The sequence below is a fragment of the Molossus molossus genome, unplaced genomic scaffold, assembly GCF_014108415.1.
Source record: "Molossus molossus isolate mMolMol1 unplaced genomic scaffold, mMolMol1.p scaffold_m16_p_10, whole genome shotgun sequence".
NCBI classification, from domain to species: Eukaryota; Metazoa; Chordata; class Mammalia; order Chiroptera; family Molossidae; genus Molossus; species Molossus molossus.
Genome location: NW_023425345.1, coordinates 21,418,277 through 21,441,971, shown reverse-complemented (window position 1 = coordinate 21,441,971; position 23,695 = coordinate 21,418,277). Strand labels below are relative to the sequence as shown.

Genomic DNA, 23,695 nt, shown 5'->3' with positions numbered 1-23,695 from the left:
AAAGGGGAAGAGGAAAAAGTCGGGTCCAAAGAGTGGTAGCAGAAAAGTACTTAAAGTGACCCTGGTGCTGGATGAGGAGGATTAGAGGGTTAGAGTAGCAGGGAAGAAGAGAGGAAGCCCACACATTTCACAGTTCTGAACATGAGTTAGGCACTGTGTTAGCCATCGGTGATGGTGAGCCCAGGCTAGCAGATTGCTTGGGAGTGCTCCTAAAGGTTCCCAGAGAATCTCCTGAAGGAATTGTGGACCAAGAGCACTAGAGGGGGTGAGGAGCCTTTCTTAGCAGCCTTTGTGGCCCAAATAATGGGGAGAGAAAGGATAAGAAAACTATTTGACAAAGCCACCGTGAGTTATAGCTCTGAGCCCCGGAGGTGTGCAGAACTTCTAGATGAGGCTGGAGTCTACACCCAGCACATAACCCTGTAACCACCAGTGGTGCAGAGTCACTCCACACCTGCCTGCCTCCTCATTCTTCCCCTCCCTTTCAGATCACAGCCCGAGGCTGGGGGGTCTGCTCTGAGCTGATTCAATGGAAACAGGGCTCCCCACTGGGCTATCTCCTGGTCAGAGGGAGTTTGTGTCTTTGGGGAACAGGCTGCTGCTAACATTCCACACACCCATCTCATTGAGGCCTCCTGGCCCCCTATCAAGCCATGGGTGAGTATCTGTCCCTAGTCATGGCCCCTGGTATCTGCTTACAGAAGCTGGAGTCTGGGCCTGCTCCTGGCCCTGGGCCAACCTGACCCTGCTGGACGAGCAGCTTCCAGAGTTTGTGAGCAGGATGCAAAAGACTACCTAAGTGAGGGCCCCAGACACCCTTGGTGAGGGAGGGGAGGAGGAGAAGCTCAAGTTCACAGGTCACAAACTTCAATTTCTACAAGAGACAGGCTGATAACATAAATGAGTGGAAAGGTCAGGGACATATGGCCAACTAAAGGCAACAGCCGTAACTCACAAGGCACCAACCTACTATTTGCTATTTTGTAAATAGTACAAAAAAGTCCAGAATCAGTGCCCTCCCACCCCTGATCTCTGAGAGCCAGCATGGTTTGGGAGTTTTTCCTCTTCAATTGTGGCGGTTGAGCAATTCCCAAATCAGACAGTAGGTGGCGATCGACCCAGAGAATTAGAAAGAGGAACAGAAGAATTACTTAACTCATTTCCAGTAACTGCTCCCTCCTCCCCCTCAGGGCCCTCTCCAGCCCCACCTCTTGTTCTTTGGCCTGAGCCAAGTGCTCTTGAAGGTCCCAGATGGTACATTCCAGATGCCTGGTCTCAGAGACGTGGAATTATATCTGGGGAAGCCCCCACTCCACAAGCTGCCCAGGCATGATGTGAGTGTGCTCTTGGAGAGAGGAAAGGAAAAGGGTAGGGAGAAGGGAGGGTGGAGAGAAGGGAGGGCAGGACCCCAGGGGGTATGTACACTCACACACTACACACATGCACTCACTGCCATTTAATGCAGAGGGGAATTAGAAGTAGGCTGTAGCTTCTAGCAGCCTTCCCTGGGGGTGGTGAGGCACAATGCTGGGAGCCAGGAAATTAACATATTTAACTGCCCCTCCCTTGTATCACCGTGTCTCCCTCAGAGCCCAGGGTGGGGTTGGGATCTGCTGAAGCAAAAAAATAGCTCCCAACTCTGCATGAAATTCTCCAGGGAGATAAGCAATGGTGGAAAACTCACGATGGAGCTAAGAAACTGGGGCAGACAGGGGCAATAAGGAAGCAGGCAGAGGTCTCGGGCCTCAAGGGCTGAGGCCACAGCTGCTAATGCCTTTGCTAGGTCTCTCAGTCCTTTAGCATAGCCTGCCCCAACTCCTCATGATTCCACAGGCCTCAGGTCACAGCGGTGTGGATTCATCTTGCCCTCACCCACTCACAGGTGGTGGCTACTTCTCTGGGGAGTCTTCCAGGCTTGCCCCACGCAGGGCTCTGTGCTCTTGGCCCAGCAGATACCCCAGCAGCTGACATCCCCGGGGTACCCAGAGCCATACCTCAAAGGTCAAGAGAGCACCACTGTCATCGAGGCTCCAGAGGGCTTTGCTGTGAAGCTGGTCTTCCAGGACTTCGACCTGGAGCTATCCCAGGACTGTGAGCGGGACTCTGTCACAGTGAGCTGGGGTCCTGGAGGGACGCGGGAGGGAGCCTCCTGGCCTGGAGCCCAGGGGCAGTGGGTGCTGGCAGTGCCCTGAATCTCAGAGGATGGATGAAGAGCCTAAGTTAGGGGCACAGACTGGCTTACCTAGGAGGTGAGGGTCTGGCCAAGTGTACATCCTCCACCAGCAGCCCAGTCCCTGGCTGCGCTACCATCTTGGCACCAAAGGGACACACAAACACTGCCAATCCCTGGAATAAAGAGCAAGGACTCACACATCAGTTATTAAACACACACCATCAAGCATTTGCTGAATGCCTACTCTGTCAGGACAGGAAGCTGGGCATGAATAATAGCAAAAGATTTGGTAACTGAGTTTACCTTAGAGGAGCTGTGGCCAAAGTTCTTATGATAAGAGCATTATTCAAAACAAGGACACTTTAAAAACAGTACCTTTTGTTATCTCTTGGTTTAGTTTTATTTATATCAAAATAATACATTCAAAAACATTTGTTTTTGTTTTTTAAATCAGAGTACTGCAAGGCTTATAATTAAAAACAGCTGTCTCCAGCCTGCTCCCCACCCTCATTCTACTCTCCTGGGGCAGTTAGTTACAATTCATCTGGTATTTATTTTCATATATATCAATAGCATGCTTGTTCTGGTTTTGTTTGTTTGTTTGTTTAAAACATATTGTCCAGCCCTGGCCGGTTTGGTTCAGCAGTTAGAGCATCAGCACGCCGACCAATGAGTCTCGGGTTTGATTCCAGCCAAGGACATATACCTCGGTTGCGGTTCGTCCCGGCTGTGGTCGGGTCACTTGGGAGGCAACCAGTAGATGTGTCCCTCTCATGTAAATGTGTCCCTCTCATGTGGATGTTTCTCTCTCTTTCTTTCCCTTTCTCTCCTCTCTCCTTCCCACTCTATCTGAAGATAAATGGAAAAATGTCGTTGGGTGAGGATTTTAAAAAATAAAACATATTATCCATTAACTTTCAACTATAGAAGATAGACCTAGCTTTATCTCAGACCTTTACCACCTACATCTCCCCTCCCCCATCCTCCCAGTTTACCAATACTATCATTTTTAATTAAATGTAGAATCATTGTTTACATTGTTATGACTTTAAAATATTCACATCTGAGCCCATGGCGTACAATAATTGTATTTTCTTTTTTTCTCCCACTTTTGGTTCCCCGGGAGTCAATAATTACATGGAGTTCTTTGTCTGTTTTTGTTCTAGTCTTTGGTTTGCTTAGTTCTCTGTAACTAATCTCCCCACATTCTTAGCCAAGAGAGTAAATCTCCTCTCAACCACATTCAAGTACAAAACTCAGTCTCTGAGTCCTCCTTTTTCTGGTGACATTCCACCTGAAGATCTCTTGATGATTTATTTCTTCAGTCTGAATTCGTTGCTCTCTCTAAGCCTTCACAGCTTCTGGGAGTTCCCTGCTCCCTCGTGCTGGAGATTCCCTTTACCTGGCCTGTGTTGGAACTGAATCCCATCATCATTCTCTTTCCTGAGTAACTCCCGCTGTTTATTTTTGGAGGAGCACTTTCTCCTCCGGAAGAGGTATACGGGAGTAAATTTTAGAGGCTCTTACACAACCCTAAATGTCTTCGTTCTGCCCTCACATTTGATGAATTGTTTATTGGGGTTGCATTCTAGGTTGGAAGTTATTTTCTCTCAGAAATTTGATGGCATTGTCTTCTAACTCTAGTGTTGTTAGGTCTGATAGCATTATGATTCCTGATCCTTCGTTATTTTTCTCCAGAGCTTTTGGAATATTGTCTTTATTACCAGTATTCTGAACTTTCATTACGATGTACCTTGATGTGGGTTGCTCTTTACTCGTTGTACAGGTTTCTTTAAATCCAGAGACTCTTTTAATCTAGTCCTTCAAGTCTAGGAATATTCTTGTATTATTTTTGAAAATTATTTCCAGATGTCTACTCTTTTTATTTTCTATTTCTGGAACTCCTATAATTCAGCTGTTGTATATCTGGAGTGATTCTCTAGTTTTATCATTTGTTCTGTTGTGTTTTCCATCTCTTTGTCTTTTGTTCCACTTTCTAGGAGATTTCCTCATTTTAAATATTTTTTCTTTATTGATTTTAGAGAGAGAGGAAGGGAGAGAGAAAGAAATATCAATGAGAAACCATCAATTGGCCACCTCTGCATTCCCTCCATCCCCCACCCCACTGGGTATCAGACCCACAACCCGGGCATGTGTCCTGACCAGGAGTCGAACCAGCAACCTCTTGGTGCATGGGTCGACGCTCAACCACTGAACCACACCGGCCGGGCAAGATTTCCTCATTTAATTTATTTATTTTTTTTTATTTTTATTTTTTATCCTCACCAGAGGACACTTTTCCATTTTTTGCTCAGGTAGAGTGGGAGGGAGAGAGAGGAACAGAGAGAGGGAGAGAGAAACATCGACATGAAAGGGACACATCGAGTGGCTGCCACCCTCACGACCAACCAGGGCCGGGGACAAACTGCAACCGAGGTATGTGCCCTTAGTGGGAACCGAACCCGGGTCTCTCAGGACCGCAGGTTAACGCTCTAACCGCTGAGCCAAACTGGCCAGGGCAAGATTTCCTCATTTTAAATACCAACTTTAATGAGGTTTTTTGTTGTTGCTGACATTTTTTTACATCTAAAGAAAGGCTCATGCTTATATCTAAATGTGCCTTTATTTTATTTTATTTTATTTTTTTTGGTATATGCCCCTAGCGGGAACTGAACCCAGGACTCTCTGGTGTGCAGGCCAATGCTCCAACCGCTGAGCCAAACTGGCCAGTGCTAAATGTGCCTTTTTATAGAATATTGTTCTTGTTTAATAGACAATACTCTTTTCCCTGTAATGGGATTATGTTCAAAGGTTTTTAATTATGTTTGAGTGTATTATCTCTACTTTGTCCAAGTTCTTTTTTACTTTATTTATTTTAGTCTCTAATTTTCATGTTAGAGACTCTCCTACAATGTCTAACAATTCTTGGCTGTTTGTTCATATTTAAGAGTGAAGTACTAGAATGATATTGGATGCTCTGTATGGATAGATAAAATCTGTGAAATGACAAGTTTGACAACAAGGTTATCAGCAAGGTGACTTAGATGTGCTGTGGGGACCCTCCCAAATGTCAGCATGCAGAAGTAATTTCTTTGGGACAGCCATCTTCAGGAGAGGAATCCTCTAGTCTCCTGATCAGAGTTGCCAGCCTTCTGGTAAACAAGCAGTGGCAGGTATTATATTAGTTTCAGGTGTACAACATATTGACTCAGTATTTATATACCTTACAAAGTGATCACCACAATACGTCTAGTAACTATTTGTCACCAAACATAGTTATTATGATGCTATTGACTCTATTCCCAAGGAGCTTCTTGAAAGAAGGTAAATATGGTGGGCTTTATGAGATAATTATAGTAGGCTAAAGAAACATGTAAGGTATCTATGGTCATGTCTGAAAGAAACTTGGGAGTCAATAATGGAATAGGAATCTACTTGAGCAAATTTCCACAGGGTATAGCTTCTTAGCTCCAGAGGTGTGCAGACCTGCTAGATGGGGATGGAGTTGATGCCCATGATGTGACCCTGTGAACACCTGTGGTGCAGATTCACCCCACACCTGCCTGTCTCCCTTTCAGATCACAGCCAGTGGAAAAGATCCAAGCCAGGTGGGCTCTCCTCTGGGCAGCCCTCCTGGTCAGAGGGAGTTTGTGTCCTCGGGGAACAGTTTGCGGCTGACTTTCCGTGCACCTGCCTCCTCTGAGGATAAGACAACTGGCCTCCACAAGGGCTTCCTGGTCCTCTACCAAGCCGTGAGTGAGTGTCTGTCCTGGGGTGCACTCTCTGCCCATAGCCATGGCCCCTGGTGTCTTGATTCGGCAGGTGGAAGCTTGAGTGACTGTTGAGACTGGGGACTCAGGAGCACCTGGGCCCTCCCCTTCCCTGACCCCTGCCAGCCCCTGCTGGTGAGCTGCCCAGTTAAAGGGAAGCCATTGTTCAGCTCCAGCAGTTGTTTCCATGCCAATGTACTGGCCCAGGGTTTGCAGATCATCTCATTTTTTAAGTAAAAAAATCCTGATTTTAAGTGAAATTTCAGATTTTCAACTGGTAACTCAGAATATTTTGAAAGATAATACATGCACCTGATAAAAGTTTCAAAAACATATGGTAAAAAGTAATTCTTCCTCTGATCTCTGGACCTTTATTCCCTGGCTACCTTGTCCAGAACTACTTGGTTCCCACTTCCTGGGTATTCTTCCAAAGACATGCTATGCCATTCAAATATAACAGTGTGTGTGTTGCATACTATTCACAATGTTTTAAATTTTTACTCAGTGATATATCTTAAAGATCATCCCATATACAGGTGGCTAGCATTGCCTAATTTTTTAATGACCATATAATATTCCTTTGATATGATATGTCATAATGTATTTAATCAGTCCTCCATTGATAAATATTTTGCTGCCACAAACAGTACTGCTATAAATATCTTGTATACACAACTTGGAGCACACATATGAGGGTAAATTCTCAGAAAAGGAAATGCTAGGTGAAACAAAATTATATTTTGCCCTGACTGGTTTGACTCAGTAGTTAGAGCGTCAGCCAGGACCAAGGAGTTGTGGGTTCGATTCTGGTCAAGGGCACGTACCTCTCTCACCCTCCCTCCCACTCTATCTCATGATAAATGTAAAAATATTCTCGGGTGAGGATTTTTTTTAAATGTATTTTTAATTTTGATATTGCTAAATTTCCCTCCAAAGATGTTTTAGTAATTTACACACCCATTAATCATGTCTGAAAATGCCTGTTTCCCCATAGCCTACTTTTCATAGTTATTTTCAAACTTTTTTAGCATTGACAACTGATCCGTGAAAAATAGTTCAACTGTCTAAAAAAAAAACACTGTACAGGTCAAACTACACATGGCCATGGGCCAGAATCAGTCCCTGGGTTTCCAGTTTGCAATTCTGATCTAGGTCCTATAGGTATGAACCATAGTCAGCCCATCAGCCAGGTTAGTGTGGACTCTCAGGCCACACACATACCTGGAGACAACTTCTCCCAGATCCAGAACCACTGCCAGGAGCCCTACTATCAGGCGCTGCCAGCAGGTGAGTCCTTACCTGCTGGTGAACCAGCTTCTAGCTGCCTTACTCCCACCAAGAGGCGGTGGCACCTACTCTTTTAGCCCCACCTCCCAATTCTGAGCCTGTTTCTTTGCCGCCCCTCATTTCACTCCTCAGAGACACTCACCTGCGCAGCCCAGGACCCTGGGGAAGAGACACAGGACAGGGAGGAGGTTCCTCACTGTGTGCCTGGTGAGTAGTGACCTGCCTGTGCTATGACTATGGCTACTTTCCAAACAAGACTTAGCTGTACATGGGGCCTGTGGAAGAGGATCCAGGGGGTTAAAGGAAAGCCTTCAAATAGAAAGAAGTGATAAAGGCAGAAGAGGGAAACCAAGAAGGCCCAGAAAAGAAGAGGCAAGGAGCTTGTCCCTTATTCTTCGTAGATCAAGGGATAACTGAGAAAGCAAAAGCATGAAGAAAGTTAATCAAATGGGCCCTGGCCGGTTTGGCTCAGCAGTTAGAGCGTCAGCCTGCGGTCCAGAGAGACCCGGGTTCCTTTCCCACTAAGGGCGCGTACCTCAGTTGCAGTTTGTCCCCAGCCCTGGCTGGTCGTGCGGGTGGCAGCCACTCGATGTGTCCCTTTCACATCGATGTTTCTCTCTCTTCCTCTCTCCCTCCCACTCTATCTGAACAAAAAATGGAAAAATGTCCTCGGGTGAGGATAAAAAAAAAAAAGAAAGTTAATCAAATGGGAAAATGAAGAAGACAGAGGGGCAGGGTTGAAATAAGAGAAAACCCTGTCTTGGTACAGTATGCTTTAGGGATACACAGACAGGCTCTCTGTTCCCAAAATACTTCTGTACCTAGACCCCACAGGCCAGAAAGTCTACTTTTTTTTTTTTTTTAGTTATTTTACTGAGATAAAATTTATGTAACATAAAATTCACCATTTCAGAGAATACAACTTAGTAATTTTTAGTGTATTTACAATCCTGTGCAACCATTACCACTAATTCCAAAACATTCCCATCATCCCAAAAAGAAACCCAGTACCTCCAACTGCCCCTCCCTCATCCCCTGGCAACCACTAATCTGCTTTCTGTCTCTATGGATTTACCTATTCCAAACATTTCATGTCAGTGGAACAATATGCGGTCTTTTGTGTCTGGCTTCTTTCATTTAACATAATGTGTTCAAGGTTCATCCACACTGTAGCATGTATCAGTACTTCCTTCCTTTCATGACTGAATAGAATTCCACTATATGGATACACCACATTTTGTTTATCCATTCATTAGTTGATGGACATTTGGGTTTCCACTTTTTGCCTTTTATGGACAATGCTGCTATGAGCATTCACATGCAAGTTCCTATTTGAACAGCTGTTCTCAGTTCTCTTGGGTATATATGTAGGAGTGGAATTGCTGGGCTTTATCATAACTCTATGTTTAACTTTTTGAGGAATTACCAAACTGTTTTCCACCATGGTTGTACCATTTTGAATTTCCATCACCAGTATTTGAAGATTTGAGTCTATCATTTTTGAAACTCCGCCTTTTTTTTTTTTTTTTATCCTCACCCGAGAATATTTTTCCATTTTTTGTACAGATAGAGTGGGAGGGAGAGAGAGGAAGGGAGAGAGAGAGAGAAACATCGACGTGAAGGGACACATCGAGTGGCTGCCACCCGCACGACCAACCAGGGCCGGGAACAAACTGCAACTGAGGTACGTGCCCTTAGCGGGAACCGAACCCAGGTCTCTCCAGACCGCAGGCCGACGCTCTAACCGCTGAGCCAAACTGGCCAGGGCGAAACTCCACCTTTTTTTTTCTTCTTCTTTTGAGTCAAAACATTACCTTTCCAACCCCTCTGAATAAATGTCTCGGATTTTACTCCCGATGCACAGAAAGCCCTAAGGGCAGCCTGAAGTAGTGCTCTGGCGTGGGTTGGAGGGAAACAGTCGAGGGAGATGTTAAGAATGAAGAAATGATACAGAAAACAGAGGCAAGAGGCACTGAAGGCAAGCTCTGCTTGGTGCGTGAGTTTGTTCAGGGTGGTCCCACCATGATCTAAGAAAGTGGCTTAAAATGGCTAAGGAAGCAGGAGGAAGAGCGCTTCACAGAAGTAGGTTTTTAATAAACGTGGCTTGACGCATGCTGATTTCTCACCCTTACCTGTCCTCTCCCAGTATGTGGACAGCCAGTCACCCCCTTCGCTCAGAACCAGGAGGCCCAGGGTTCTTCGAAAGCTAAGTTGGGCAACTTCCCCTGGCAAGCCTTCACCAATATCTATGGCCGTGGAGGTGGGGCCCTGCTGGGCGACAGATGGATTCTTACTGCTGCCCACACCATCTATCCCAAGGACAGCGTCTTTCCCGGAGAGAAGAGGAAGGTGGACGTGTTCCTGGGCCACACAGACATAGATGAGATGATGAAACTGGGAAACCACCCTGTGCGCCGTGTGGTTGTGCACCCAGACTACCGTCAGAATGAGTCCTACAACTTCAATGGGGACATCGCCCTCCTGGAACTCCAGGAAAGAGTCCCCCTCAGCCCCCACCTCCTCCCCATCTGTCTGCCTGACAATGAGACCCTCTACCGCAGCGGCCTAATGGGCTATGTCAGTGGGTTTGGTGTGGAGATGGGCTGGTTAACTACTGAGTTGAAATACTCAAGACTGCCGGTCACCCCAAGGGAGGCCTGCGAGGCCTGGCTTCGAGAGAAACAGAGGACTGACGTGTTTTCTGACAACATGTTCTGTGTTGGGGATAAAACACAGCAGCAGAGTGTCTGCCAGGGGGACAGTGGTGGCGCCTATGTAGTATGGGACGATCGTGCCCATCGCTGGGTGGCCACGGGCATCGTATCCTGGGGCATTGGGTGTGGCAAAGGGTACAGCTTCAACACCAAAGTGCTCAACTATGTGGACTGGATCAAGGGAGTGATGGGGGAGAAGGGCTGACCTGGGTGTGCTGAGCATTGGCACCAGCACTGTGGAGGCCCCAGGCAGGAGAGGGTTGAAAGTGAAGACTGGGCCCTGTGGGTGGGGAGAGGGGTGGTCAGGGAATCTCTGTTCAAGTCACTGAGAGAACTCCTCCTCTGCTCAAGGCGGACCCCATCCCAGAAAGGAACGGTGTCCCCCAGCCCCTCCTCTCCCTCCACCTCCCTGTGAGTTTGTGCTCTGCCCAGTTTGTGCTATGCCCTGTACATCGCAGTGAGTTTCACTTGCAACTTCATCTTCTGCTGACACAGATTCATCTGTCTCTCCTGGGAGAGAGCCACCCTCTCATCCCCCTGTTCAAATGGTGTACAGGGGAAGTGGTCATCATTGCATTTCATCTCAAACATTCCAAAGCCTCCTTAATTGACCTTCAAATATTCAAACTGTCAGCTGCACCACCTACCACAACTCCTAGCTGCTATTTCAGAGATAGCTTGGTTTTTATTATCTTCTCTATACCAGGCGCTTCACCTATGTTATTTCATTGACTCTTCACACCAAGTTTGCAAAGGATGTGTTATGACCCTGAAGTTAAGAAATACAAAGTGACTTGCCCAGATGACACAGCTGGTCCAGAACTGCCAAGGCCATGTGCTCTCCAGTGCACCTAGATACCTCTCTGGGGTCCTCAGGACCTGCCATAACACCCACTTTCCCTTCCCAATCCCCACATCCGTACAGATTCTTGCTCCCTGGGAATTCCTGCTTCATACCTGGCTTTCTTGGGGCCCCATCTCCTGCAGACACCCCATCTTCTGAGCCCAGCCGTGGGCTGGATGTTCCTACAGACACCCCCATGCTGCTGGACACCCTGGGCCATGCTCCACCTGAGATGACCAACTCTTTAATTTTTATTAAGGACATAAAGTGATTTAAAGTAAAGGACACAAGTAAAATACACTTGTTCAAATAGAACTAGAAAATGAATAAAACAGAACAAATTTTCTAGAAAATCAAGTTAGCTATATAGTTAAAGGTTAAATTTTTGAAAAATTGGATTCAAATGTGTAAGTACATTTGGCTATTTCTATTTTACAAACCTGTACATAGGACAAAAGACTATTAGAAATATTCTAAAATATCCATCAGAGGTTAAGTGGTATAATTCTGGCTGTTTTGTTTTCCCATGTCGTTCTGTTTGCTAAATTTTATTTAATAAACAAGTATTAGTTTTATTTTTTAATTTTTATTATTGAAGTTTCTCCCTACCAAGGCAAAAAATATATATCTTTATCTTTACATCTGTATTTATATATCTAGATATAGATATAATTATAGATATATCCACAAAGGGAAACCTACCATTACTTTAAGGGAGAAAAATTTTTCCCCTAGAATCAAATCCTAAGAGCAATGAACAATATAATAAACAATGTCTTCAAATACTGGTTTTAAAACAAGTGCCTACCCCTGGCCTGTTTGGCTCAGCGGCTAGAGCATCAACCTGCAGACCAGAGAGTCCTAGGTTCAGTTCCCACTAAGGGCATGTACCACGGCTGCAGCTTGTCCCCAGCCCCAGTTGGGGTAGTAACCACTCGATGTGTCTCTCTCACATGGATGTTCCTCACTCTTCCTCCTGCTCTGAAGATAAAATGCAAAAAAAAAACAAGTGCCTAGCCCGGCTGGTGTGGCTCAGTGGTTGAGCATTGACACATGCACCAACAGGTCGCTGGTTTGATTCCCAGTCAGGGCACATGCCCAGGTTGTGGGCCCAATCCCCAGTCAGGGCACATGCCCAGGTTGTGGGCCCAATCCCCAGTGTGGGGCATGCAGGAGGCGACCAATCAATGTTCTCTCTCATCAATGTTTCTATCTCTCTCTCCCTCTCCCTTTCTCTCTAAAATCAATAAAGAAAAAAAAATTTTTTTAAACAAGTGCCTAAGCAACCTTTATATGGCTGTTTCTTCTTTCTGGTTATAAGTCAAGGGCATAAGTCAAATGTTTAAGTAAAGGTTATTTTGAGTGGTTGGGTAGAGTGGAGGTTAGGCTGAGACTGAACCAATGAGGTCCAGGTTTGTCCATTTCCAGTCATGTTGCATAATACTAGGACAGAACTCAGAATCCGTAGATAGGATGGGAGAGCTTCAGCTAAGACGTACCTTTTCGGAACACCTCCTCCTTCCCTGTTCCCTCTGCCATCCTGCCCCCACCATGAACACACACACACACTGCTGTCAGGATGCTAATGTGCAGTTTGCTAGACAAGAGTCCCCCTCTTTCTTGTCTCCTGATCTGGTCCTTATCCTCCCTATTTTTTCTCTCCTGACCTGACAAGTCCATGGGTCGTGTCATGGGTCAGCCCTGCCATTAGATTCATCCCTCAGCTCTGACATACAAGCCTGCTGGAGAAATCCTCCAGACCTGAGTCAATCCTGCACCTTCCACGTGCCTGCTCTCTAGCCATATTCAGTGATGACTTGGTGGCTGCCTAACGGGAAACTGCTCCATCTTCGTGAATCCTTGCCATCCTTTGCCTAGGAAAGCTCCTGGCACACTAAATAAGACAGCCATTCATGATGAATGAGTGGGGTGGGTGGGTGCAGGGACAGAGGAATTAATCTAATGAGGGAAACAAGCGGGATACACTGTTCTGCAGCCCGAGCCTCCCTGTGGAATACGGTGCCATAAGGCATTGGAGCCACGGGGATTGACGAAGAAAGGCTCCCATGAAGAGTAAACCTTTGAAACAGAACACTATGTCCTGGTGGACAGAAGAGACAAGAGCTCTCCTCCCTCCCAGGCGTCTGGCTTCTTCTCAAGTCACTCTTGGTCCACAACCTCTCTCTTTGCCTAGCCCTAGGCCACTGTGACCCTCAGGGACTCAAAGTCTTGACAAGATGCTGAGGAAAAGAGGACGTCTCCACCCACTCCTCTGCTGCCCTTGCTTCTGTAAGAGCCAAGTTCATTGCAGGCCTGAGTTCACCGAGGTGGGGAGGAAGAGTCTTAGAACAGACCCTAGTGCAGTTTTGGGGTCACCCTGACACAGCAATCCCTGTTTTATGTCTAAGTGTCATTCATGAGTGAAGTAAACCAGGGCCCCAATGCAACCAAACTCCATTCTCCTCTTTCCACGCCTTTGCTGCCCTCCTCTACCCCTGTCACATCATCCTGGTATCGAAACCCTGGCCATATCTGGACCAGGGCTGCTGGGTGACTAAGGGCAGGGTGAATCGGGTTAGTGGAAAACGGCAGTCCAGAAAAGAGAGTCCCCTCAACTATGATTTCACTGCACTTTGGGTGGGAACCTTGTAAACACAGAAGCACTCCCTAGGAAGGTCCCTGAAGAAAGGGAGAATTCAGATCAGATTTAGAAAACCCAAAGTCTGAAGCTCCAACCCAAGGCCTTCCTGTCACTGAAAATTGACCCTTCCCCATGTAGGCCAGCAGGTGGCACCACCATCAGGGGATTCAAAACCAAAACTAAATTAAAGTGGAAACAGATTTTTTTTCAGTTTTGTTTATGCAAATAGTTCATTCCCTACAACATTCCTCCGGGAAAGATCTCCCCTTCCCCCTCCACAGTCAGTCCCTCCTTCCCCCTTCCCTCCTCTGCATGACCGCTCTCTCCTTCTACACAGAGTGGATGAAGACGCAGTCAGGAGAGTCTAGGACCCAAAAGCAGGACTTGAGAAATGTGAGTAAGGCTAATGGGGATCAAGGAGGGAGGGAGAAACCAGAGTGGAGGACCCTGAGCATGGGAGGCAACCCTGCCCCCAAATTTATTTCAGGGAGACAAGATCAGCCTTCTCCTCCCCATATTCCTTATCTATTCCAATGTGCATATTATGCACACACTCAAATACATACTTCCCATCCCTCCTCCTGAGGACAAAAGGAGACCTTAGACATGAGGTGATGGCCGCCATCCCCTTCTTCCTCCCAGCTCATAGCAGGGGAGTGCCAAGATAGGGGAACCCATTCTGCCCAGGAGGGGTGTCCTCTATGCACCACTCCATACTCCACAGGCAGTTTCTCCCAGAGGCCTTTGCTTAGCCTTTGGGAACCCTTTGAGAGAACCATGACTGAAAACCCTCACCCTCAATTAATTGGTCCCAAGCCAGCCCTATTCCAGGAATGGGGTGGGAAGTGATGGGACAGGGCAGGGGAGGAGGATGGGGAGAGAGGTGAAGGCAGTGTGATGACCTCTGGACTGGACACTGCCCTGAGGAGGAGCAATCAATGCAGCAGCTGCAGGGACCTGCCTCCCCACTCCACCCACACCCACCTGGAACATCTGCGAGGTGTACAATGAGCAGAGGGGAAAATGGCCAACAGTACGACCATCCCATCCCCCACTCCAGTCACCCTCTTTCTTTCTGGCAGGTGGCTTTTATACCTCCTGGTGCCGGTCCTGTTCTGCAGTGTGGGAGGCTCCATCCCCAAGGCTCAGGAGCTCTTTGGGGAGGTGACTTCCCCTCTGTACCCCAAGCCTTACCCCAACAACTTTGAGACAACCACTGTGATCACAGTCCCCACGGGATACAGGGTGAAGCTCGTCTTCTGGCAGTTTGACCTGGAGCCTTCTGAAGGCTGTTTCTATGACTATGTCAAGGTAGGAGGTCAGGCTGGGAGAGCAGAGGGAGAGCTGGGTGGCTCTGAAACCCTGGTACACTCCTCATCCACGGACACAGCCCCAGCCCTGTAAGAACTGATGGCCAAGTGAAGTTCTGGGAGGCAGGAAATGCCATGAATGGTGTCCACCAGTTTTAGAAGCTTTCATTGAGCACTGTGGGGGAGAAACACAGAGGGAGGAAGGTACAGTCCCCATTCCCAAGAAATTCACCGTCTACAAGAGTCATCTGTCTCCTTGCTGGGAGTCTTTGAGAAATCACCATGCCTCAGTTTCCCTGTTTCCATGGAGAAAATCACCATGACTGCCTGCCGCATCAGGAACATGGGGAAGAGAAATGTGTGTGGTGGTAGCTCAAGCGTAGCCTTCAGCAAGGTCAATGGACACAGTCCCCTCACCTCTGTAATAACCAAGTGTACCTTCCCAGTCCCATCTTCCTACATCCAATAAAAGTGAAATTCTAGCTTCAGGATTCAAAAAGATCCTACACATGTCCAATAAATACCATTCTCAGGAGGTTGTGAGAGAATAACATGAAAAGGATACATTTTTCTAGTCCAGTGGGCTTGGGAAGTTTACAGTGCTGGGGGAGGGGTCTTGTTGGCAGGGACAGTGAGGAACAGAGTAGGGAAAAGGACATCTGCTTTTGATGAGCTAACGAATCATGAAGAAAGAAATAAGGGAAGCTGGGCAATGCTTGCTGATGCTAAGGCTGGTGGGCCCCAGAGGCTCACATTCAGCTACGTGTGTCAGAAGACATGGCTGGATGTGAATGGTTTGAATCAGGTGAGGTGGGATAACAGCAGAGAAATTAAAGCAGATCAGTCCAGGTTCTAGGAATGAAGGCAAGATAAAGGCTGGGTAGAGACAATCAGGACTCCAGTGGAAGACAGGCACGAGATGGGGTGTGACTGAAGAAAAGTCTGAAAGTAGCTGGGGGCACATAAACAGTGAAGGGGCACAGGAGAACAGGAAAATAGTTAGTCAATGGGAGACTCAGGCAGACAGATGAAAGTCACCTGGGGAAGTTTGCAACAGCCAGAGCCCAGCCTGTGGATACCAGCTGGAGGCCATTCCAGAGTGGGGCTTAGTCACTCTTTGGGACAAGAGAAGGAGGACCATCGCTGACTTTGCACATGGAAAAAGTCTCAACAGCCCGTCTTCCTACCCCTTGTCCTTCCTCCACCAGATCTCTGCCGATAAGAAAACCCTGGGGAGGTTCTGTGGGCAACTGGGTTCTCCACTGGGCAATCCCCCAGGAAAACAGGAATTTGTATCTGAAGGAAACAAGATGCTAGTGACCTTCCACACAGACTTCTCCAATGAGGAGAATGGCACCATCATGTTCTACAAGGGCTTCCTGGCCTACTACCAAGCTGTGGGTGAGTGTCCCTGGGTGCCCTATTTTGGGCCTCAGTCATATTGAATGGGGACTGGAAAGAGGGAATCTTGAATCCAAAGAAGCAGGAAGCCTGGTCTTTCTTATTTTCCCCCTCAAGAGAGATTTTTCTGGAAGAGGCATGCCAGCCTGAGCTCTGTCCCCATTGGGTAGTTCCCAGAGAGCATCAGAGAGGCCTGGAGCTCCAGGAGGTCAGGAGCGGACTTGGTCTTGTGGCCTCTGGTGAGAGAGCACTCCGAGACCAACCACTCCAGAAATCCCCTGGCAGGAGCTTGATCCTTCCTTCCGGAATCTCTTCCAGACCTTGATGAATGTGCTTCCCAGCGAAACACGGTTGAGGAGAATCCCCAGCCCCAGTGCCAACAACTTTGTCACAACTATGTTGGTGGCTACTTCTGTTCCTGCCGTCCAGGCTATGAGCTTCAGAAGGATGGATTTTCCTGCCAGGGTGAGGTTGGGTGGTGTGGGAGGGAGGCAGAGGCTGAACAAGGGTTTGTTGGGCCAGCCAGAGCTGGCCCCGGTGACCCCCTCCTGTCTCTGCACTCACAGTTGAGTGCAGCAGTGAGCTGTACACAGAGCCATCAGGCTACATATCCAGCCTGGAGTACCCTCAGCCCTACCCACCTGACCTGCGCTGCAACTACAGCATCCGGGTAGAGCGGGGCTACACCATCCACCTCAAGTTCCTGGAGCCTTTTGAAATCGATGACCACCAGCAAGTACACTGCCCCTATGACCAGCTACAGGTACAGCCATCCCACCCCCAGAAAGACCTCCCCCTCTCCTTCCCATCCTCACTAGGTTCTTTTTATTCCTACTGCCTGCTGGATCCTCTGGCCAGCTGGGACAGGAATATCTTCATGTGTGATGACACATGAGCTGGGCAAGCTCCTACACAACTGGAAGTGGGTCCTGGGGATCCCTTTTCCCCTTTGTGCTGAAAACATGCACAAAGCAAGATTACCATCATCACTACCACCACCCCTGCCCTGTGGGAAAATGTCTGCATTGGAGAAATGACCCGCCTTCCTACCCCACCAGATCTATGCCAGTGGGAGGAACATCGGCGAGTTCTGTGGGAAGCAAAGACCCGCTGACCTTGACACCAGCAGCAATGCTGTGGATCTGCTGTTCTTCACAGACGAGTCAGGGGACAGCCGGGGCTGGAAGCTGCACTACACCACTTCAAGTAAGGTGGCCTGAGGGCCTCCTTCACTGGCCAGCAATGGGGCAGGATCAGGTAGGGAGAATGAAGGCATGTGGCTCCGAAATAAACATGCCCTCTGGTCTCCGCCACAGTCATCAAGTGCCCCCAGCCCAAAACCCTAGATGAGTTCACCATCATCCAGAGCCTGCAGCCTCAGTACCAGTTCCGTGACTACTTCATTGCCACCTGCAAACAAGGCTACCAGCTCGTTGAGGTAAGAGCCCAGGGCTGAGGGGGAGAGCTGGCCCAGCATTCCAGGAGTAATTCAGATGAACAGGCCCACAGCAGGTTTAGGCTCAACCCCAGGTGACAGATGTTAAACTGGAAGGGTCACCTGGTCTACCAGTTCTCAAATTGGAATGCACATTGAAAACACTTCGAGTTTAAAAAATACTGATGTCTGGGTCCCCTGCTAGAGAATGATTCCACTGATCGGGAGTGCAGCCTGAGCATCAGGATTACTCAAAGCTACCCAGGTGATTCAATTTTTTTTTTTTCTTTAACCTCACCTGAGGACATTTTTGCATTTATCTTCAGATTAAGCTGGAGGAAGAGAGAGAGAGAAACATCAATGTGGGAGAGACACATCTAGTGGTCGCCACCCACATGACCCCAACTGGGGCCGGGGACAAACTGCAACCGAGGTATGTGCCCTTCGCAGGAACTGAACCCAGGGCTCAGGCTGACTCTCCAACCACTGAGCAAAAGCGGCCAGGGCTGGTGATTCTAATGTACAACCAAGTTCAAGAATTACTAACCTAGCCTGGCAGGTGCGGCTCAGTGGTTGAGCATTGATACATGTACCAAGGGGTCGCCGGTTCGATTCCCAGTCAGGGCACATGCCCAGGTTGTGGGCCCAATCCCCAATGAGGGGCATGCAGGAGGTGGCTAATTGATGTTCTCTCTCATTGATGTTTTTATCTCTCTCTCCCTCTCCCTTTCTCTCTCTCTAAAAAGCAATAAAATAAAAAAAATTAGTGACCCAGTCTACTAACTCATTGTAGAATTAGGAACTGAAAAGGCAGGGGCAGGAGTGGGGTGCCAGGAGTGACACCACATCACAATGAGTTTGTACAGCAGGGACCTAGATCAAATCTCCTCCTCTTGCTCCAGGGCGTTCTTATGCACATTGGTGGTCTCACCCTGGGCCCACCTCCTGTCCTTTACAGACTCAAGAAAGAAGGTGGTTTTATCCACTGGCCAATCTCACAAAAGCTGGTAAACTAAAGTGCCATTTTGAAAAACACAACTGGAATTAGCCCTGGCCAGGGACCCAGGACTGGACATCCCATCTTTGTTCGATAGATCTACTTGGAAGGCCTAATCAGAATCAGAGAAGGGACCTTTGGCATGTCCTTACATAGTAGTTAATTCATTCAACGAATATTTCAAGTGTTTACTGAGTGTCAGGCAGTGTTCTAGGTGCAGGAGCTATAGTAAAAAGAAACACATATTCACACAGCCTCCATGGCGCTTACATTTGACTGTTGCATCAAACTGAGTTAGCCAGATGAATCGCTCTGTACTGCAGGATGCCTCCAGCTACGTCATGAGGATTGGGTGTCCTGGGCCCAGAAGACTGGACATACTGTTTGCTCTGATTACAACTCTCCCCTTCCCGTGCCACACCCACACTTACGTTCTTATTTATCTTTCACACCACAGAATTTAAAGCAAGTCATGCAGTATCTCACATTAATATTTCACTCAGACATCTTAGTTCTCACACATATTCTCCTGCAATCTCTTCCAGGGCTAACTCTCTAGGATGGCTATGGGTCCTAATAAAATGCATTCATATTGTCCAAACACTCTTCATTTCCGAGGGTGCCATTTTCTTGCCTCAACCCTGCCATCTGCTCAACTGCTACAGCACTTAGCACAGTGGCATTTCAGGCACCCTGGAAAGTGACTGGGCTGCACTAGTGTTGTAGGAAAGGCCCTGGCCCTTAAGAAAACTGCAGTGTAGGAGAGATGAAGTGATGCAGGACAGACTGGCAGGGAATTCCACAGGGAGAGCAACATGGTTCTACTTCAGGGAAGAGTCTTCTGTTTCAATGCAGAAAACACACAACCAGGCTTGTTATTTTTTTAATTTAAAATTGTGGAGTTCAAAACTAATTTAAAATTGAGGGGAGTAGTATTGTGGGCTGAGTGAAAAGGGTGAGGGGGGTTATAACGTACAAATTGTTAGTTATGAAATAGTCATAGGGATGTATACTACATAGGGAATATGGTCAATAATATTGTAATAATTATGTATGATGTCAGGTGGGTACTTGAATGATCAGGGGGATCACTTTGTAAATTACATAAATATCTAACAACTATACCATACACCTGGAACTAATATAAAATAATATTGAATATCAACTATAATAGAAAAAATTTTAAATAAAGTGAATAAATAAATAAAATAGACTCTAGAGAGAAGATGGTGGAGTCTGACAGTTAGCCCTTTCTCTGACTCTCGCCTGTGTGACTCTGCTCCCATGTGTAACTCTGGTCTGGCAGGACTGGTCAGAGAGGATGGAAGAGCCACATCCATGGCAGTGCTGAGGTCTGAGAGTTCGGGGACTGTCTCTGTGCTCCCTGCCGTGTGGGGAAGGGCAGGAAGGGAGCTGCAGTGCCTCCTTGTACTAATGGCACCTCACCCTCTGCTCAAACAGGGGAACCAGGTGCTGCTCTCCTTCACAGCTGTCTGCCAGGATGATGGCACGTGGCATCGCGCCATGCCCAGGTGCAAGAGTAAGTCACAACTCAGGATGTGTCTGCCCCTGGAGACCTCCCACCCCTCAGCCTCGGGGACCTGGGCTGAGAAGGGAAGATGGGGGTCTGGAAGTAAGCCTCTCCCCAGAAGAGGCTTGACCTTTGAAGTCTATGGCCCATCTCAGGAACCAGGCAACCCTCATCTCAGCAGGATTGAGGTCTCTACCCAGAACTGAACTTTGCGCCATCCAGTTCCCATCCATCGCCAGTGCCCCCCACTGACCGTATTTCTCTAAGTTTCTCAGGCTGTTCTGTGGGCAGACAACCCACATTCCTCCCACTGAAGTTCCTGGCGTCATTGTCAGCTCTCACATGGCCCTGTGTTCTCTCCCAGTCAAGGACTGCGGGAAGCCCCGAAGCCTGAGTAATGGGCTCTTCAATTATATCACCACCAAGGGGGTGAACACCTACCAGGCCAGAATCCAGTACTACTGCCATGAACCATATTACAAGATGAAGACCAGAGATGGTAGCAGCGAGGTCGAGCGAGGTAGGTACCCATGCAAATGGCAGTTTTTCCCTTTTATCTTCTCAAGACATCTTTTGAGATTTATTCCAATAGAATCCCTAGGGAATATAAAGGTATCTGCCCCATACACTGGCTTCTGGGGCCTAAAATACAATGCCAAGAGGCACCTAGTAGTGTAGAAGAAGGAAGCACCTGAGTGCCAAGGAAAAATTTGAATCTCATAAACAGTCAGCTCCCCCTCACCACCATCACCACCCTCACCACCTTCTTCACCAACACCACACCACCCCCTCCCCCCACACACCACCACCACCACCTCCATCACCATCACTATCACCATCACCGCTATTATCATCACCACCATAACCATCACTACTACCATCACTAACATCACCACTAATACCAACAACAAAACACCATCATCCGTACCAACAAACACACAATCACCATCATTACTACCATCACCAACACCAACACCATCAGTACCACTACAATTATATCAGTGGGACCTCCCACAGTATTCTCCCCACATACCCCTCAGGCTGCTATGTGGTGATGTTCCATATTTAGTTTTGCTAAATTACTCTCAAATTCCTCTATAGACATCTTTAAAACTTTCTTTAAATAAAAGAAATCACATACTTTCTGGTTTGAAACATGCAAAAAAGGAAAAAATCTTATATGTGGGTCATATATGGTGTTACTTAAGAGCTGGGCTTTGAAGTTAGGCAACCGTTACTTTGCATCTTAGTTTTGGAACTTAGAAGTTATGTGAACTATTTAAGTTCAGTTTCCTCATCTATAGAATTAAGATAATAATGCACACCTACAAGTGCCATTGTGGCACTTAAATGAGATAATGCTGATAAAGCATGGCACCTTGTCAGCAATCAGAAATGTAGCTGCCATTATTATCTACAATCCCACTAGCAAGATACTAAGTCACTGATAAGATCTTGATATGTTCCTCCCAGTGTTTGTGTCTACTTTCACAAATAGGGATCATATCAAACATATAGTTAAGTACTCTAACATTCTCATATAACATTAAAACAAAAATATATGTATGAAGCCTCTTCATACTTTTGATACTCCACCCTTATATATTTTAACCTTTCCCTTGATCCTTGTCCACGCTGGTTCTGATTCTCCCCTGCCCCTGCCCAGCACACTCAGTGCTCATCGACCTCAGCAACCTGGCTTCCCTGCCCACCACCTTCCAGCCTGATCATTGCCCCTTCTCCCCTAGGGATGTATACCTGCACAGCCCAGGGCATTTGGAAGAATGAACAGGAAGGAGAGAAGATTCCTCGGTGTTTGCCAGGTGAGTGGAAACCCTTTGGAGACATCCCTGGTGACTTCTGCAACCTGGTGGGGCACAGAAAAGCATGCACGAAGAATGAACACAAAGCGAGTAGAGAGACACACCAGCTTGAAATTAAAAATTGACATGAGGAGTAAGGGGAAAAGAGAGGAGATGTCCCAGGAGAAAGGGAGAGAGAGACGCAGAGAACTGGACGAAGTCCTGACATTCCAGCATTTTCGCTGAGCAGATGGGAAATCAGGAATAAAAACAGCAACAACAACAAAAAGGAAGCAATACACAAGAACAAGGAGAACAGGCTGACAATAGGCCAGCGATGGAGCTGTTGGAGTGGGAGGAGACAGAGGAAAGGGCCCAGAGCCAATAAGAGGGGACAAAAGGGGAACTGACTGACCACAGGAGGGAAGAGGGACGGGCCTAGAACTGACTTGTCCTTGCCTTCACTGTCTCTTTTCTCCAGTGTGTGGGAAACCCGTCCACCCTGTGGAAACGACGCAGCGCATCATCGGAGGGCAAAAAGCCAAGATGGGCAACTTCCCCTGGCAAGCATTCACCAACATCTACGGGAGAGGAGGTGGAGCCCTGCTGGGCGACCGCTGGATCCTCACTGCTGCCCACACCCTCTACCCCAAGGAAAACAATGCACAAGCCAATGCCAGCATAGATGTGTTCCTGGGCCACACAAACGTGGAACAGATCACAAAACTAGCAAACCACCCTATCCGCAGGGTCAGCATCCACCCAGACTACCGCCAGGACGAGCCCCACAATTTTGAGGGGGACATCGCCCTCCTGGAACTGGAAAATAGTGTCACCCTGGGCCCTAACCTCCTCCCCATCTGCCTCCCTGACAATGAGACCTTCTATGATAGACACCTCATGGGCTATGTCAGTGGCTTTGGGATAATGGGGGAAAAGCTTGCTTACAATCTCAGATTTGTCCGTCTGCCTGTAGCTGACCGACAGGCATGTGACAAGTGGCTCCGGGATAAAAAAAGAAATGATGTGTTCTCTCAAAATATGTTCTGTGCTGGAGACCCAACTTCAAAGGAGGATGCCTGTCAGGGAGATAGTGGAGGGGTCTTTGCTGTGAAGGATCAGGACAATGACCGCTGGGTGGCCACGGGCATAGTATCCTGGGGCATCGGGTGTAGCAAGGGATATGGCTTCTACACCAAATTACTCAACTACGTGGACTGGATCAAGAAAGAGATGGAGGAAGAGGACTGAGCCCACAATTCACTCAGTCAGAATCCATAGTGTGTAAATAAAAATTATCTGACTAGTTGTTGATAACCACTAAGAATCCATATTAAAATCACTGATGCAGAAAAACACTGTGAAAAAATTCTCTTTTCTATAATCCCACCCACGCTCTTCCTCTGAGACAACCCAAAGGTCACCTTTTTCTGCAAGGATTGCGGAAGATATATTCCACAACTCTAGTTATCATTGTCCTGCTCCATTTTTATACCACTGGATAAGTGTATAAAATTTTATGAGAAATTCCAGTGTGTAAAATGAGTTAAACATAGTATTTAATCAATGTATTTAATCAATGTAAAAATATTTAGTGCCCCGGCCGGTTTCGCTCAGTGCTTAGAGCGTCAGCCCGCTGTCCAGAGAGACCTGGGTTCGGTTCCCGCAAAGGGCATGTACTTCAGTTGCAGTTTGTCCCCAGCCCGGTTGGGGTCGTGTGGGTGGCAACCAGTCGATGTGTCTCTCACATCGATGTTTCTCTCTCTCTCTTCCTCCCTCCCTCCCTCTGC

The 23,695-nt window shown here is 47.5% G+C and overlaps 2 protein-coding genes across 4 annotated transcripts; both read left to right on the top strand.

The window, feature by feature from the left end:
• The first annotated feature begins 1,231 nt into the window (after positions 1-1,231).
• Positions 1,232-11,307, top strand: C1RL (complement C1r subcomponent like). 3 transcript variants are annotated; one of them, XM_036250788.1, is made up of 6 exons: positions 1,232-1,334; positions 1,883-2,111; positions 5,752-5,929; positions 7,096-7,230; positions 7,363-7,437; positions 9,377-11,307. In XM_036250788.1, the coding sequence occupies exons 1-6, from the start codon at positions 1,252-1,254 to the stop codon at positions 10,147-10,149; spliced, it is 1,473 nt and encodes a 490-aa protein (XP_036106681.1). In that variant the 5' UTR covers positions 1,232-1,251; the 3' UTR covers positions 10,150-11,307. The 3 variants fall into 3 exon arrangements, with proteins under 3 accessions (XP_036106681.1, XP_036106682.1, XP_036106683.1); XM_036250789.1 differs by lacking the exon at positions 7,096-7,230; XM_036250790.1 differs by lacking the exon at positions 1,883-2,111 and having other exon boundaries at positions 1,260-1,334.
• A 2,403-nt stretch (positions 11,308-13,710) lies between these two features.
• C1R (complement C1r) lies at positions 13,711-23,442 on the top strand. Its single transcript, XM_036250787.1, has 11 exons — positions 13,711-13,822; positions 14,512-14,740; positions 15,948-16,140; positions 16,459-16,605; positions 16,707-16,903; positions 17,199-17,346; positions 17,457-17,578; positions 20,034-20,112; positions 20,468-20,623; positions 21,852-21,926; positions 22,387-23,442. Coding segments are annotated over exons 1-11 (2,118 nt in total). The 5' UTR covers positions 13,711-13,820; the 3' UTR covers positions 23,157-23,442.
• The last annotated feature ends 253 nt before the right edge of the window (positions 23,443-23,695 follow it).